Source organism: Fopius arisanus, unplaced genomic scaffold (assembly GCF_000806365.1).
Source record: "Fopius arisanus strain USDA-PBARC FA_bdor unplaced genomic scaffold, ASM80636v1 scaffold00092, whole genome shotgun sequence".
Taxonomy (NCBI): Eukaryota; Metazoa; Arthropoda; class Insecta; order Hymenoptera; family Braconidae; genus Fopius; species Fopius arisanus.
Genome location: NW_011887831.1, coordinates 305,803 through 321,292, shown reverse-complemented (window position 1 = coordinate 321,292; position 15,490 = coordinate 305,803). Strand labels below are relative to the sequence as shown.

General features: G+C 41.3%; 5 protein-coding genes across 6 annotated transcripts; 3 read left to right on the top strand and 2 right to left on the bottom strand.

Moving 5' to 3' along the window:
- Positions 1-1,079: 1,079 nt before the first annotated feature.
- Positions 1,080-3,319, bottom strand: LOC105270673 (uncharacterized). The gene has a single exon (XM_011311769.1). The coding sequence runs from the start codon at positions 3,034-3,036 to the stop codon at positions 1,240-1,242; it is 1,797 nt and encodes a 598-aa protein (XP_011310071.1). The 5' UTR covers positions 3,037-3,319; the 3' UTR covers positions 1,080-1,239.
- A 43-nt stretch (positions 3,320-3,362) lies between these two features.
- LOC105270672 (uncharacterized) lies at positions 3,363-4,327 on the bottom strand. The gene has a single exon (XM_011311768.1). The coding sequence runs from the start codon at positions 4,065-4,067 to the stop codon at positions 3,378-3,380; it is 690 nt and encodes a 229-aa protein (XP_011310070.1). The 5' UTR covers positions 4,068-4,327; the 3' UTR covers positions 3,363-3,377.
- Positions 4,328-5,849: 1,522 nt separating this feature from the next.
- LOC105270671 (uncharacterized) lies at positions 5,850-7,466 on the top strand. The gene is made up of 5 exons (XM_011311766.1): positions 5,850-5,935; positions 6,059-6,193; positions 6,401-6,586; positions 6,656-6,782; positions 7,048-7,466. The coding sequence occupies exons 1-5, from the start codon at positions 5,882-5,884 to the stop codon at positions 7,104-7,106; spliced, it is 561 nt and encodes a 186-aa protein (XP_011310068.1). The 5' UTR covers positions 5,850-5,881; the 3' UTR covers positions 7,107-7,466.
- Positions 7,467-9,918: 2,452 nt separating this feature from the next.
- LOC105270669 (chymotrypsin-2-like) lies at positions 9,919-11,214 on the top strand. Its single transcript, XM_011311763.1, has 4 exons — positions 9,919-10,029; positions 10,158-10,489; positions 10,558-10,803; positions 10,951-11,214. The coding sequence occupies exons 1-4, from the start codon at positions 9,972-9,974 to the stop codon at positions 11,089-11,091; spliced, it is 777 nt and encodes a 258-aa protein (XP_011310065.1). The 5' UTR covers positions 9,919-9,971; the 3' UTR covers positions 11,092-11,214.
- An 89-nt stretch (positions 11,215-11,303) lies between these two features.
- On the top strand, positions 11,304-12,675 carry LOC105270670 (chymotrypsin-1). 2 transcript variants are annotated; one of them, XM_011311765.1, is made up of 5 exons: positions 11,304-11,393; positions 11,454-11,522; positions 11,649-11,965; positions 12,073-12,324; positions 12,392-12,675. In XM_011311765.1, exons 2-5 carry the CDS (start codon positions 11,492-11,494, stop codon positions 12,533-12,535), a joined length of 744 nt encoding a protein of 247 aa, XP_011310067.1. In that variant the 5' UTR covers positions 11,304-11,393; positions 11,454-11,491; the 3' UTR covers positions 12,536-12,675. The 2 variants fall into 2 exon arrangements, with proteins under 2 accessions (XP_011310067.1, XP_011310066.1); XM_011311764.1 differs by lacking the exon at positions 11,454-11,522.
- The last annotated feature ends 2,815 nt before the right edge of the window (positions 12,676-15,490 follow it).

Genomic DNA, 15,490 nt, shown 5'->3' with positions numbered 1-15,490 from the left:
TAAAAGTATCAGGAGCACATGACAATCGAGGAGCTATTCACTGAAATTTTCACTGAAAGTGAAAAATTCGAATTTATTGACAAAGTATCAGGGTAACATGACAATCAAGGAGTTATTCACTGAAATTTTCACTGAAAGTGAAAAATTCGGAATTTTTGAAAAAGTATCAGGGGAACATGACAATCGAAGAGCTATTCAAGTTTTAAACAATATTTCGATGGATTTGCCATTTACAAAAGAAAAAATTAGAATTATTTTGAAAAAAAAAATAAATGATGGCGGGATCGAACCCGGACCTTCGGCGTGCTAGCCGAGCACGTTACCACTAGGATAATGCACTATTTAAATAATAAAATTTCATTAGGAGTATATATATTGCAAAACTTTCGTTTTTAAAAATGTCAAATTGTTCAATTTCATTGCATATCTCCCCGATTATCAAATATTCAGTTTTTAAACAATATTTCAATTGATTTGTCGTTAACAAAAAAAAAATTGAAATTATTTTGAAAAAAAAAAAATTACTGATGCCGGGATTGAACCCGGGCCGCCGGCGTGCCAGTCGAGCACGTTACCGCTAGGACATCGCGCTTATTTATAAATAATAAATTCATTAGTGGTATATGTACAACATATTGAATAATTTTTTTTATTGAAATTACACAAGAAATGTTTCCCCCTTTCACACGTTCTACAGTCGGCTAAATTTCAGTTCAATAAATAAAAAACAAAGAGCATTCCTACTGCAGAAAATAAAATTCACCCCGTCGACTTGATGGACACCCCAGCATTGCGTGTTGCACCCTCCCTTTCTTGGGGTGCAATACTACGATGCTGCTGGGGTCACTGAAACCCCCAGAACTGAGCCAATACTTCAGTCAATCCTCTTTGGTCAAAATGCTGGTGGCCATTGTGGATGATTTTTCCAAAGATTATTAAAATTTTCTATTGGTTTTGATTTTCACTCGTCTTTTGTTTTTTCATCGCCATTTTTTTGTTTTTCCTCTTCCACTTCAACTCCGTCGGCAACGCAGAAATCATAATCAGAAATTCCCGCGAAAATATTTAAATTCAAATTAAAAAAAAAAGTGTAATTTATTGCAATGATTATTCTTCGATTTTTTTGATTACACAATTTTTAATTTTTCGTCTGCTATTCAGAAATTATCGTCATCGATAAACTAATCAATGAATTAAAATTGTTGATCAATCACTCCTGCTGATGTCCCCCTATTTCTCCTATTTTTTTCCCTTCTTTCCCTTTTTCTCCTTCTTCTTCTCCCCCTCGTCCTTGAAGGCGTCGATAATCTCCTGCTGTTTGACCTGGATATCGACATGCACGACGTCTGGTTGCCTCCTGTACCTATTGACGGCAGCAGGTGGTGAGAACTCGATCTCGATGTCAGAAGCCGTGGAACTCCCACTGTCGGAGTCATCCCGATCCTTGACGATCTTGAACTGGAGCGGTTTCATCGGTTCCTCCAGCTGAGGTACCTCCATGGTCTCCTGTTTAATAGGATACATGGTGACATAATAGGTACCATCCCGCCTGAGGATGTGAAGAGTTGGCGGTGGCTCCTCTTCCTCCTCGTCCAGCCTCTTGGAGGTCGTCTTCCTCATGGAGGTCTGACTCCGGTTCTTCAATCTGCTCCTGGAGTGAGCGGACCGAGACCGCGAGTCCTCCAATGCCCCCGCCCTAATCTCCTTGATGATTTCCTTCAAGGTGCGGGAAAGAGCGCCAGGGCGCCATCCAACCCTGGGCTTGAGCCTTCCTGAGGTCGGATGCTCGTTCCACAGCCACCCCATCTTAGCAGGAACCCTCTTCCTGGGGATGCTGCAGTGCTTGTGGCCGATGGTCAACCCGGGATAGCTATCACCAGCCAGATAGACGTATTTAATTCTCCTCCGAGAGTCCCTCAACTCCACACCGGTGTTAACTGGAATTACTCCCCGATTCTTCCGTCCCTTCAGCCTCTTCTGCTGGAAGCTTCTCCTGGAACCTCTTCTCTCCTTCTCCTTGGACTTCACGATCTCGTGGGAACTCGGAGTGACCGGCTTCCTCTTCCGTCGGGACCTGCAGCAGGACTCACCGCAAGGACCCATACCATCCTCTGGAGGCTCTTCAGATTTCTCGAGGTTATAGGATAAAGGGTTGGAGGAGAGCGGAGGAAGTCCTGAAAACGGGTCTCTTTTGGCGGCTGACGCCAATGTGAAGGGCTTGGTCTTGATGACCATCGAATCGTCTCCTCTCTGGTTCCTCTGGTGACCGTGACCCCTGGCACATTTTTTATTCATCTTCGGACCCTCAATAGGAACCGATTCAACCTCTTCCAACGCCAATTCTTTCATCCTAAAGTAAGGACTCTCCGACGGATCCTCCAACCCGAGTCCCGCAAGTCCCGGAGTCTTCCCCAGGGAGTCGACAAACTCCTGAGTCTCTCTCAACGTCCGCAGGAAACAATCCGCTCCAATACAGGGACCCTCCCCACATCCTCTGGGATTAGCTCGGCACCTCGTGGCATCCAGGGGATTCCTAATTTTTGAGGAGAAATTTTCAGTGCTGGTGTAATAATAATTGGGAATATAATTTGATGGGGAGCAGTTGAGGGGATTATCGAATCTCGGAATTCTCGAGTTGTCCAGGTCCTCCCACTTCCGGTATAAATCTTCGCAACCACCGCCACGAAGTCTGACCTTTTGCAATGGACAGTGGGTCCTATTGTCATCCCCACCTCTTCGACTTCCACAGGAGTCACCATTGTTCTTTACCTCTGCGGTTGACTGATTTCTCCTGCAGCAGTTGTTCTTGCAATTTCCGGGGCAGTCTCTACCGGAAGTTCTTCCGCGGAACCGAGGATCTTTGGAGCACGTGCAAATCGGCTCGTTCGGGAATGTCCGATAGATCAAACTCCTGTAGGAGCTGTCGTTCAATTTTTCAGCGGATGTTAATTTCTCGAAGTCCGGGCTCTGCATATTTATGGACAATGGCACTTCCGGTGGCTTCAGATCAAAGTACCTCGGACTGTCTTCACTCATAATTTATTATTGACAAACAGATATATTTGGACTAAAGATTTATTCACTGTTTAAAGATTTATCCATTTATGGTTTTGCCGATTTTTTTTTTGAGGTTTTATTGATCTGAAGTTGACAGCACCATCTGAATTGCCATGGTGACAGACTTGCCTGTCTTACCGACTGCTCGATTCTCATTAATTTCGATCTCTCGACGCAATGTGGCGCAGGAGGGACTTCTAGAAGAGATCGGTACATCAGAATAATCGAACTCGCGTGAAATCGTGTCGATAGATCACCGATTTCTCATGATCCAATTATTTGAGACGATTAAAAAATTCTTCTTAAAATTGTTAATTTCTTCATTTCTTCTTCTTCATCTTCTTCATCTTCTCCTGACTCTTCACCTCAATTCCTTCTTCAACAGGAGCTTCACCCTTGATCACCTCATCTCCTGGAACAATGGGTTTAACAAGAAACTCCCCCACCTCTCGATCGCTTTTGAATACAAATGCATTATCCCTCATCTGATAATGAGTTGTTACGTATTTTCCAAGACACGTCAGCTTGACCCTGAGATTAATGATCCCAGAGTGATTTTCACCTGGATCAACGAGTCCATATTCACCCCCCATGGTAAATGGCAATGCCAAGTGATCATTATCATTTCCAGCCATTGCAATTTGGTCGCACATGCATCCTGAGACTCGTAATGCTGCTTGGGCAATCGGATAAGTCTCGTTCACACAAAATACACCGATTTTAAGATCCTCCGTTTGCATTTCACGCACAAGTGACTTCGGCATTTTACCAAACAGGCACGATCTACCTGATGAGAATAACGTACTACCGTTTTTCGTCTCGTTACCTGATGGTGACAAGTGATCAAAGTCTCTTGGTGATAGAACGAAGATTGGCAGATCGAGATATTTTATTTTTACGAGTAACGGTCTTTTGTCACACTCGTACACTTTTTCATCGGTGAGGTGGAGTGATTCCAGTGTCAACTCCAGGAGGTAGAGCTGCACGTCGAGACTGTCGTAGCACGACATTTTTTAATTCGTTGACGAATCAATTTTCACGATTTTTTCGTTTATTTTTTTTTAATTATTCTCTGGGGGTTTTCGTTGGTGAAGGAAAGAGATCGTTAAATCGGTAAGAATTCTGGTAATATGGCATGACTCGAGCGAATGAGTTTCCACTTGTCTTCGAATAATTTGAATAATTTAAATAATGACATTGCGTCAGGTGTCTGAATTTTCTTTTCACTTGAGTTTTAAATTTTTACTTGAGAGGCTAGTTTATTTAGTCATCGTTCATGTGACAGCAATCAAATGACGATCGCTAATTAATTTTATTTAATTATTTTGGGACGAGTCGGTGATGAAATGCTGTAATTGTTTTAGAAAGTCCAGGATTTATGGGAGATTTCAATGCCGGTCGAGATCTCCAGGTGATAAATGCGAGAAAAATATTCTTTATATTATCTAAAAAAATTTATTACCGGTGGATATAAATTTGATAATTATTTCCGATCGCAGAAAATCGTTTCAACGGAAAGTGTTTTGCTGAAATATTTTCATCTAGTGAAAAACGATTTTTATATTTTTCCAATCGGAAATCGATAAAAATTAATCGATCCAATAAAAAAAAAATACCAAAAACTCGAAAAATATATGAATGAATACATGAGTAAATATATGAGTGAAAAATGTAGAGATTGAAATGAAAATAATATAAAAAATATATAAGCGAATAAAAAATTCAGTTCTACCGAAAACCCAGGGCAAGTCGAATCCGTCTTTTTTATTCTTTTGCTCTTTCCCACTGGTTTTCAGTGCCTCAGTCCTTCCAACACCGTCCTGAAGTATTCACTAATTGGTCCAACCACTCCACACATCCACAACAACAAATCCACATAAACAATAAACACACACACGTGAAAAAAACACACGGATTGTAGAAGCATCTCTCGAAAATCGCGGGGCGCACAATAAAATGTCATCCATGAACCGATTTTTTAGAAGAAATTTCTCCAGTGGTCTATATTTATTAATACCATGAATAAATTCTGACAATTGATATATTATTTCCACGATTATTTACTTCCCATAAACGACACATGAAATTCGAAAAAATTAATTAATTCCCAAAAATGAGAAAATATTTGATAAAAAAAAATTTCACTTTAAAAATATTCAATTTAATCTGAAATATATAAAATATTACGATATAATTAATTTATATTCAATATAAAATAACAATAAATAAATAAAATAGAATATAAAGAGAAAAAAAATGGAGTGACCCCCTCGCGGTGGGTGAGGGGGTGAGGGGGTGAGGGGGCCTCGACAGCCGAAGTTGAATTCCAACTGGCGAGCGACACGGCGGCTCGTTAAAATGCTTCTGGGGGTTTCGGACGATGGGATACTCTCCGGTTAATTGGTGATTAGCGATTAAAACCGATCCCTTCTCATTCTGTGCGACCTCGACCGTGTGGCCGAAAGGACAAAGCCGGGAACATAACGCGGTTATCCCGAGGACGGGGTTGACAGATCTCGGGGGCCCTCCCCAGGGCCTAATCAATTCTGCAATATTTTTCTAATTAAATTAGAGGAAAAATTGGGCATTATCAATGTTTTGTTGGAGATTGATTGGTTGATTAGAGTATTATGATATTTTCTGGGATAAATGTCGATTCGATTATTTTTTCTTATCAGCTGTGTGAGGAGTGATGCCGTCCTGTTCACCTTGGATTGCAAACCCACTTCTTTATTATCGGTAATGACAATTGGCGAGTACAGGCTTGAGGTAATTCAACTTCATACACCACCGGCATGTGGACAGTACTCGTTTTTTTTCAGTGATGGAGGTCGTGATGAGTTTCTGCATGCCCTACCTCATTTTTTCCCTCGTTCAGGTAAATCATAACATCGGAGTCCTAAGGATAAAATAATTTTGCACGTAAAGACGAGTTCTTGTCATCATTACTAAATAATAACAACTGCTCAGGATTTTTTTATAATTTTTCGCGTGCCTGCAGACGAGTCACTCCACCATTTTTCCAGCTAGCATTAAAATTGCGAGAATAGGACTTTCGGAATCCGATTTTTATACCACGACTGAAGGAAAAATCCTGAAATTATCTCGACCTCTGGCAGTTGAGGATGACATAAGGGTATGGAAATAATAATTGGAGAATTATTTGTTGTTTAATTTGACACATAATTAATTGTTATAAAGAGTTTATTAAATCGAGGCCGCGGGGTAATGAAAGGACGATCGATATCGATTACCGATCTTCATTCGATTTATCGTAATCAATTCTTTCTTTCAAACGAAATTTCCTTTTTTTTTTCAATCAAAATTCAATGAATTTTCGTAGGTCGAGTGGTCTCTCCAGACAGAAGCCCCGGATTACATGGAGGTGGGGACCTACGACATAATTAGGACTGAAAAAAATATATCCTTGTGCCATCCGGACTTGAAAAATGTGGAGCATCGCCAGGTGTTCCAGGTTTTCACCAAAATTCTATCCTTGGACATCACCAGAGGATGCCCCATCCACCGTGTAAACTAAAATTATTAATATTTTTAAATAATAATTTCTTAATGATATAATTATTGAAACAATCTGCAGCAGGAGATCGTTCCCTACAGGGGGAGAATTTTCATGAATTTTGAATACGTCACCGATTTTCCTGGGCCGTCGTGCGACGAAACCGATTGGCTCCTGGTGAATCTCCATTCTCCATCCTTGGGAGAAGGTATTTTAATTCTTCTGTTGACCATTAATAATCACGCCGAGCCTCTCCTATGCGTTGATTACTGAATTATTGAATTAATTATTAAATAATATTTATCTCAAAAGGATAAAAAAATTAAAAAAAACTCGAATGGTAAAATTTTTTAATTTCAAGATTAATAATTCACATTCATTGAATTTTATTTAATTGGAGTGAAAGAATTTGAAGAATTGATTTGAGTAAATATTTGATGAATGAGTTATTTATTTTTTTTTTTTTTGAAAAGTCTCGGTACAGCTTGACAAGTTGAAAATGTCAAAGTACTCGACTCCACTTGTGCTCTGACCCAAATGATTGGACTCGCACGGAGCCATTTTCTCCTGTCGTCAGTCGAGACATTATAAGAGGTCTCATAATAGCAAAGGAGGAGAAAACCTTGATCGTGCACTCTCAAACTATCCCACGACATTATTTCCAAGGAGAGTTTCAGCTTCGAAGACATGGTACTCAGGTACTTGAGCACCAATGTTAACTCATGGAGAAGGCGAATTGTGGGTAATTTGAATAAATGAATTGGAATCAGGATTGAGATTAATTTAACGAGAACGAGATAATTAGTCGAGTGGAGAGAACTATTTTTACGGAGTAAAAAGGTGAAACAGAAAAAAAAAAATCTCATTCAAAAAGGAATTAATTAATGATAAATCACTGGATAATTACGATGTTTATAAAAAATTATTTTATATTCAATTTATATATTATACTTGATTGAATGATTAATTATAATTACTCAATATCTAATGCCAGACCTGAATGGAATTGAAAACCATAAAATTGGAGATTAAATTCTTTTCTTAATCTTCATTTTGAAAATAACAAGCGCAAATTGCAGGGAAATTATTTATTTACAATAATCAACTCCACATGGAGATTGTGAGAAGGGGTTGAAGGCCAACGGAGTTAATTCGAAATGAAAGTTTCACCGATCCAGGAACGATCCAGATCCGGTGGCACGACACCAGGAAGCCACGCGAGAGACGAAAATTACGGGTATATAACAACCATTGGATATATCCGAAGGTTGTACTTGAAGATGGTAGGAAGAAAAAGAGGCACACTCGGTTGCTTGGCTTTACTGGGCCTCCGAACTGAGGTCAGAGGGTGATAGCGGTACTGGCACTGATACAGAGAGCAACTTCTCTCATCCATGACTCGTCCTTTACACGCCACCTCCTGACGCTTCCTAGTCTCTTCTATTCCAGTTACAAACCCCTACCAATATTATATTCCTCCCATTCCCATTTCAGCTTTTAATCAAATTTACACTATTATTGCTGCGAACGAGATCTACTGCGCAATCCGTCCGTCCAATTTGAATTTGGCGGTTCGAATTGATCAATGAGAAATTAATAAGGATATAATTGAATTGAAGATTTATTTTTCCGCCATTTTAGATGGAAATGGCGATTCACAAAATGACGGAAACCATCGATTTGATTGAAATTGTCAGAAGAACAACATTTAATGGGATAATAATAATAATATATGGTTAATAGCATTAAAAAAATATATGAAAAAAAAAGGATTTTTCGATTATTTTCCATTCCCACAATTGCAATAAAAAAAGTTGTTTCGAAAGTAGCGAAAACGAATAAAAATGATATCAAATGAATTTCCAAGAAAACCACATCTAACCATCAAAGCCCATTACAACATTTCTTACAGACATGTTATCCTTTAATGTTATTTTTTGGTATGTATTTGATGGGCATATGTATACCATCACTGGAATTTGAAGAAGGGAAGCGAGAATGATGATGAGGTCGATTCCAAGGTGTACGTACGGCAATTCAGAGTGGTTCTGTACTTATTAATGAGGCAGTCCAACCACGAATGAAGCGATGCAACAGGGTGAGGAAGGGGGAGGAAGGGTGAGGAAGGGGGAGGAAGGGGGAGGAATGAGGAGGAAGGAGGAGGAAAGGGGAGAAAGGGGGTTATGGGTATGAGTTTGAGTGCGTGCAAGTCCCTGAGTTCTTTTTGCATTTTTATCATCTCTCCCTTGCTCACCCCGTCCTCCGTAAAACCGCGATTTCGACAAGACATCCGCAAGAAATGTGAATTACCCAGCGGTTGGGCGGCAAGGGGGTGGGTAACCAGTGCTTCTGAGGTACGAAAAATATATCTACCTCTCCGTGTCTTCGCTCGAATTATTTTTCAATTTTCTGAGACCGGTTGTGTCCGGTCGTACCATCGAAACTCATATTTTTTTTTCGGTGAGTACAATTCATAGGGATTATTACGGTAATTAGGGGTGGTGGGTGGATTTAAAAAAATTTAATTCATAAACAATTCGTCAGAAATTAGATATTATTAATAGTGAAATCGATTTACAAACAATTTTCTCGATACTATAACCCAATTGTCCCTCATGATTCTCATAACTATCGCTATCCGAATTCGCGCGGGTTAATGAAGGCAAGTCACGATATTAAATCGAGAGCGTTAATAAAATGGCTGGGTGAATGTGGGGTAGAACTCACGGGTAAAACCGATAGATCTTCCATCGTGGCTTGTTATTACCGTGTAAACGAGGCATCTCTTGAGGAGTCGTGTACCAAAACTAGGTTCCATTGAAGTAGGTAAACTCCAAGTACCGATCACCCTCTCTTCGATTACCCATAATTCTCCCTGTTATTTGTACTCAAGTCATTTCAGCGCTCTCGATTTTCTATTCCCTCGGCATTTCCCATTCCTTAAAATATATAATAATAATAATAATAATGATAGAAAAAATAATTATAATTAAAAACATAAGTTTCAATTTTGAATTTCAATTATCATTTTTTTAGAAAAAATTGGAGTGACGAAAATTATTATATTTTTTCTTATTATTATTGTGAATGTTATTGGTAGTGATTATTGTATTAATATTCAAAGATAGGGGCGATCGGTGGATTTTTTTTTATGCAGAACGATTTATCAGTGAATTTAATAAAATTATATTAATTATTCATGTCCCCTCATCGGTGCACATTGCAGTGATATCATGTTTCCATTTTCAAGCACTCGTTATCGCGAGGATGAAACGAAAAAATTGACCCGGTTGCGTGAGCATGATCTCGAGTTGCTTTCTGAGAATTCTGGGGAAAATATAACTGATACCGATGTTCATGTAAAATAAATGAGACTTTAGTCTAATCACACCCCGAGATGATGCGACTGGTGAGGCTTGTGTTGGTTGTGGTGATCGGTTTGACAATCTGTCAAGGTGAATATTATGATCGGCAATTTTTACGATAAGTTATCTTTACCGATTTTTTCGAAATCCTTCATTTTCAAGAATTATTTTATGATCTGTTGCCCTACTGCAATTATTCAGACATGATTTTTGGATAGCTGCTGATTTACCAGGAAAAATCCTCCCGAAGACGACGGATTCTCCCAGAGTGGATGCAGCGACTGGAGAATTCCCATACATCGTGTCCCTCCGGAGAAATGGTGTTCACTTCTGCGGTGGTGCAATTATCGGAGTTAAAAAAATATTGACTGCAGCCCATTGCTTCGTTGGAAGAGTTGATCCCCCGTACACCGAAGGTTTAACAATCGCCACTGGTGCCCTGAAGAGACAAGAAGACGGCGATCTCCATTTGGCGAATAAAGTCGTACCCCACAGTGAATTCTCCAGAGGTCCTGATACCAGATGGAAGCATGATATCGCTGTTATCAGTGTAAGGATCGATCTAAAATTCAAATTGATCAACCCCTCGATGATTCGTCCGTTCATTTTAATTTTAAGCTGATGACCCCGATCATCATGACCGAAAAAGTCAAGACGGTGGGACTGCCAACGGGTCCAACTCCCGGTGGAGTTGTTGGTGTTCTCGCTGGATGGGGATCGGCAACGAAATTCGGACCGGAAGCTGATCATCTTCAGAAGAGAAATGTCACGGTTCTGACCAATGACGACTGCAACAAAAAGGACGCCAGCATTTTGGAGACTCAGATGTGTGGATTCGATGGGAGAGGCACGGGATTTTGCAATGTGAGAAAAAAATTATAAGAATAATATTAAATAATCCATGCAGAGTAAAAAATCTGGGCATTCGTGGGCTTCCCAGTCATTTTATCATTTCCTCTAAATAATTTTAATAATTATTGAATTAAAATGATAATTTCTATTGGACTCCAGGGAGACAGCGGAGGCCCATTAATCTACAACAACGAAGTCATCGGAATTGTTTCGTTCGGGATCTCCTGTGGAATAGGCTATCCCGATACTTACACTCGAGTCCACAAGTACCTGAACTTCATAAAAGAAAATTCAAATTAATAAAAAAAAGATAAATGTCAATACGAGGATTAAACCAGTTCTTCCAAAAATCTGTTATTGCAATGTCCCGATATCTGTCATTCCCCTCTCTGTCATTAAAAGAGCTCCACATGTGTTGCGTAATCGACCGAATTAATTACCCAAAAATTCGGGATTTGAGTACAAATACAAGAGAATATTACGTGACAAGTGGTTAAAGCCAGACGGTATAAAAGAGCGATATCTCGTGCGGAGTGTCTCTGTTCGTCACTCTACAATTACAATGGCTATCTTCCATCTGTTCGTCCTCGGGATTATTGCTGGTGAGTGAGAAATAAGTTATTAATCAATACAAAGTACTCATTACGATGAAATTATTGAAGGGAAGACGCCGTCTCCTGGGTAATTTCCTTGTCCATCAATGATTGATGATTATGAAGACCTGGTGCAAGGTACAAGAGCAAGAAAATGTGTTGTCATGTGTTTGCGATAATTTTTTCACGAGCAATTATCTGAATGAATAAAATGAATTGATTCGGGCTGCTATTACCTTTGATGGATTGTTCCGTTGTACTCAGGTGGAACAGCACCTGCCACTGGGATTTTGCTGGGAACTGAGGCACATCTTGGTGAATTCCCGTGGATGGTGTCGATCCAGTACGACGGTCTCCACATCTGCGGTGGTGCCATCATCAGCGATCGTCATATTCTCACCGCAGCTCACTGCTTCGTCGACAAATATCCGGTGCCCTACGTCCAGAATTTAAGCGTTATCACTGGGAGTATCAGTAAATATGTAGGTGGTGAGACTCATCGAGTGGCCAAAGTCACAGCACACGAGAACTTCCAGAGAGGAGCGGCCACTAGATGGAGAAATGATATTGCAGTGGTCGAGGTAATGCATCATTTTTGTACATGACTCTTCCTTCATTCCGACCCGTTTCACAAGTCTTCAGACTTCTATGATACATCTAGCTTGTCATCATCACAATCGATGATTAGCTTGCAGACCGTTTGACTTTCGGTAGAAGTCAGAGTAAAATCGATCTACCAACGTCGTCAATTGATCGGGCAGTTGATGCCATGCTTTCTGGATTTGGATGGATCGCTAGAGATCACAATGCTGAGCGTCCCACTATTCTTCAGAAAGCTGATGTTTCTGTTATCACTAATGACGAGTGCAATCGGAAGGACGGACGAGTCTTCAGTGATCAAATATGCGGATTGGACGGGAAAAATCGGGGATTCTGCGAGGTGAGGGTCCATCCAATGAATCGTAAAATTTCCGGTTCTAACTTAGATCACATGATTAATGTTTCAGGGGGACAGCGGCAGTCCTCTAGTCTACAATAATCGAGTGATCGGTATTGTCTCCTTCTCTCCGTTGTGCGGAATCGGATATCCGGACGTCTACACCAGAGTCCACTCCTTCCTCAATTGGATCAACACAGCCAAATCTTCGTAATTATCAATGGATTATTTAAAATATTTTGTTCAGTCACAATCGATAACACGAATGATTGACATCTCTCAAACGATATTGTTGATAACTCATTTAAACTTTGGCATGATGTACTTTATTCTCAAAAAAATGAAAAACGATTTTCCAAGAGCCTCTGCATTCACCCTAATTCACCACCAGGTGATGATCGCCATAAAATAATTGAGGGAGGGTTAAAACCCCGTGACGAAAATACTAATTCCTTTTAAATCCCCTTGACGCACTTCCCTCAAAATTCCCACCGCTGGCAAGACCCGTCCCATAACGAGGATCGTGATCGCCTGTCTGTCCATCCACTCGCGACTCTCCATGAAAAGAAGCAAGAGCCTCATAAAGACACTCCCGGCGAGTGAGTGAGAGCCCTAAAATTATTGAAGAATAAAAGACCTCGAGCGAAAAAGTTAAAAGAGAGAGAGAAAGAAAAAAAAAAAAATAACAACCGAGGTAGTGGACCACGTTGGGGTCGTGACCCGTAGCCCGAAGGCCCGAGCACGGTGAAAGGCCCAGCGGCAATTCCTGTGTTAGGGCCCGAAGGAGTCCCCCCCGAGAATCGCATCAGGCACACCCGCGCCGAAGCGAGACAGCTATCGAGAGAGAAAAGCCACGAGCGCCATTACAGGGCACTCCACAAAGTGGCAATCGCGTGGTGGCATGCGCAAGAGTGGGGATGGCAGATTATTGCGCAAGGCCCAGCGTCGGGCCCACCCTTGGGCCCTCCCTGGTGCACCTCGTGGCTGAGAATGCCCAATGGGCAAACTCTCGACGTTTGTTTCTGATCTGTGAGCGCGCGCATCCCTCAAGCATCATCCTGTATCCCGGGGCCCGTCTGGGCCACAGGTCTGGGCCCCAGTCTCTCTCTCTCTCTCTCTCTCCAGCCGGTTTTCTTTCTCTCTGCCACTGTAGTCCTCCTCCTCCCCCGTGCTCACCCTTCCGCGAGTGCATGACCGCGGGCTATTGCAATATGGACACCGCCGTCATAGGGCCCCGGCGCTACATTCTACCTAGCTGATCAAAACGATAATTGGATAGATTACCCGTAGCCCCTCTCTCTCTCTCTCTCTTTTTTTTAAATTCTTTTACTCATATCGTGATCGCCATCACGTTCTGCTCATGTACCCTTGTACAATGTTATTGTATTATATCGCGTGAAATATATCGAAGATCATCGACAACCAACAATGAACAATTCTCTTATCTTGACAGATTTTTCCACGGTTATTGGGCCCAATGGGGTATTACCGCTTCTGGTATTCACCGGGCGTCGACAATTTGTGATTATGGTGGATAATAGCGGCGATTGGCTACGCCTTTGTGGTCCCCGTGGCTGGATATTATGCATGTTTTTAAGTTATCGTTACGTCCGGGGTGCTGTGGGCCCGTCGCTAATGACAGACCGATGAGCATAACTGGACAACACGTGACAGATCCACCGGTTGCTCCATTTGTCGTCATAATTCACCAATGAAATCAGTACCCAGGGATGATTACTCGTTGGGCTGGTGCAATGCCACCTCGGGCTGTGTGTTTCGTGCGCAATGGCGAAAAGCGGAACGAGATTCAAGGAGGCGATGCCCCGGAACCGGTGGTTTGCCGGGGGTCCCTAGTGGCAAAATGAGAGGGACAGAGTGATTATTGCGAATCGGCATTTGATGGTGGAGTGAGAGAGATGAGATGATGTGGTACGCCTCGGGGAGAGATACCTCAACGAAGCCAATCGCCGATGAGGCCCCGCGGGCTCTGTGGGAAAATGATCTTGGAACGAAAGAAGGCTAGGCGCTGTTGTAAAAAGCGTAAAACTGGCGATTAACCGGCGGCTTTGCGCGCATGCCCTTGCTCCTGCTGTATTGCCTGCGCCGGCATCGCGCGAGAGTTTACCATTTCTTTTATCTCTATTTTTTTTTTTTAAGCCACCCCCCCGCCATCCCCTCGCCACTTCTTTTTCTCTCATTCTTCTATCCTTGGATTCGTGATTCAACGCTGGATATACCACTGTTTTCAACTGCCCCAGTGTGATGTCTACTTGCAACATTATAGGGGGGTATGGGGTCACGCCGGAAGCGTCGTGAATTATCAAAAGGGGGGAAGGGTTATTAATCGAAATCGAATCGGCCATTATTCGTGATGGTTCACGCCCACTATTGGTCATACTATTTCGAGTGCGGATTTTCTACTGTGAGAAAATATATTTTCAGAGATCGCGGATTTATTTGGGGGTGTGGAATGCAGTGGGGGGTGGAGTGGTGGGTGGTGATTAGGCATTTTTTATTCATATGGAACGTGAGAAAATTGAAAATATTAAAAAAAAATTTAATAGAAAGATGTCTATATTATTCCGCACTCGAAAAATATCTCTCATATTGATTTATCTTTTTATTTGAATGGATGAAATTTATTGAGAGAGGAACAATCAGTCTGAAAATGCGTAACAAATTCATCGAGTTACATTTACTCACGTGTTCCCCCGTTGAAATTTTTTCTCACCTCTTCACCGGCAATTGTTTCCCCCTTTGTCAAATTGGACACAGTAATTTATACTCAGAGGTCCATTTGCCGCCTCCAATCATGATGTATCAATTCTTTGAAATCACGGTCATGTGCAGAATTGGCGATAAATTAAAAGTGCAGGAGAAACGGATCCTTATTAGCCAGACACGAGTTCAATCGTCCATGCGTAACGTATTTACTGTTGAGCATTGCATTTGAAAATGTTGTACATGAAGTACCATGTACCTGGTACTTCAGGGCTTGAGCTTTGTACATAAGGTATGAGTAGTTTCAGTTGCTACGAGGACAACGACCCTTGTTTGCACCGTGGGGAGGCTGGATAATTCGTTCTAATTAACACCAGACGCAGGTGAGTCAAACTAGAATAAAAAAAAAAAATTAATCATTTTTTTACATTAAATTTCTACCGGCAAT

Coding starts and splice junctions, on each gene's coding strand:
- LOC105270673 (XM_011311769.1), bottom strand. CDS start 3,036: ATGAGTGAAGACAGTCCGAGGTACTTTGATCTGAAGCCACCGGAAGTG.
- LOC105270672 (XM_011311768.1), bottom strand. CDS start 4,067: ATGTCGTGCTACGACAGTCTCGACGTGCAGCTCTACCTCCTGGAGTTG.
- LOC105270671 (XM_011311766.1), top strand. CDS start 5,882: ATGGAGGTCGTGATGAGTTTCTGCATGCCCTACCTCATTTTTTCCCTC. Junction 6,194..6,400: donor CAGTTGAGGATGACATAAGG/GTATGGAAATAA, acceptor GAATTTTCGTAG/GTCGAGTGGTCTCTCCAGAC. Junction 6,783..7,047: donor TTCTCCATCCTTGGGAGAAG/GTATTTTAATTC, acceptor TTTTTTGAAAAG/TCTCGGTACAGCTTGACAAG.
- LOC105270669 (XM_011311763.1), top strand. CDS start 9,972: ATGATGCGACTGGTGAGGCTTGTGTTGGTTGTGGTGATCGGTTTGACA. Junction 10,490..10,557: donor ATGATATCGCTGTTATCAGT/GTAAGGATCGAT, acceptor TTTAATTTTAAG/CTGATGACCCCGATCATCAT. Junction 10,804..10,950: donor GAGGCACGGGATTTTGCAAT/GTGAGAAAAAAA, acceptor ATTGGACTCCAG/GGAGACAGCGGAGGCCCATT.
- LOC105270670 (XM_011311764.1), top strand. CDS start 11,354: ATGGCTATCTTCCATCTGTTCGTCCTCGGGATTATTGCTG. Junction 11,394..11,648: donor CGTCCTCGGGATTATTGCTG/GTGAGTGAGAAA, acceptor CGTTGTACTCAG/GTGGAACAGCACCTGCCACT. Junction 12,325..12,391: donor AAAATCGGGGATTCTGCGAG/GTGAGGGTCCAT, acceptor TTAATGTTTCAG/GGGGACAGCGGCAGTCCTCT.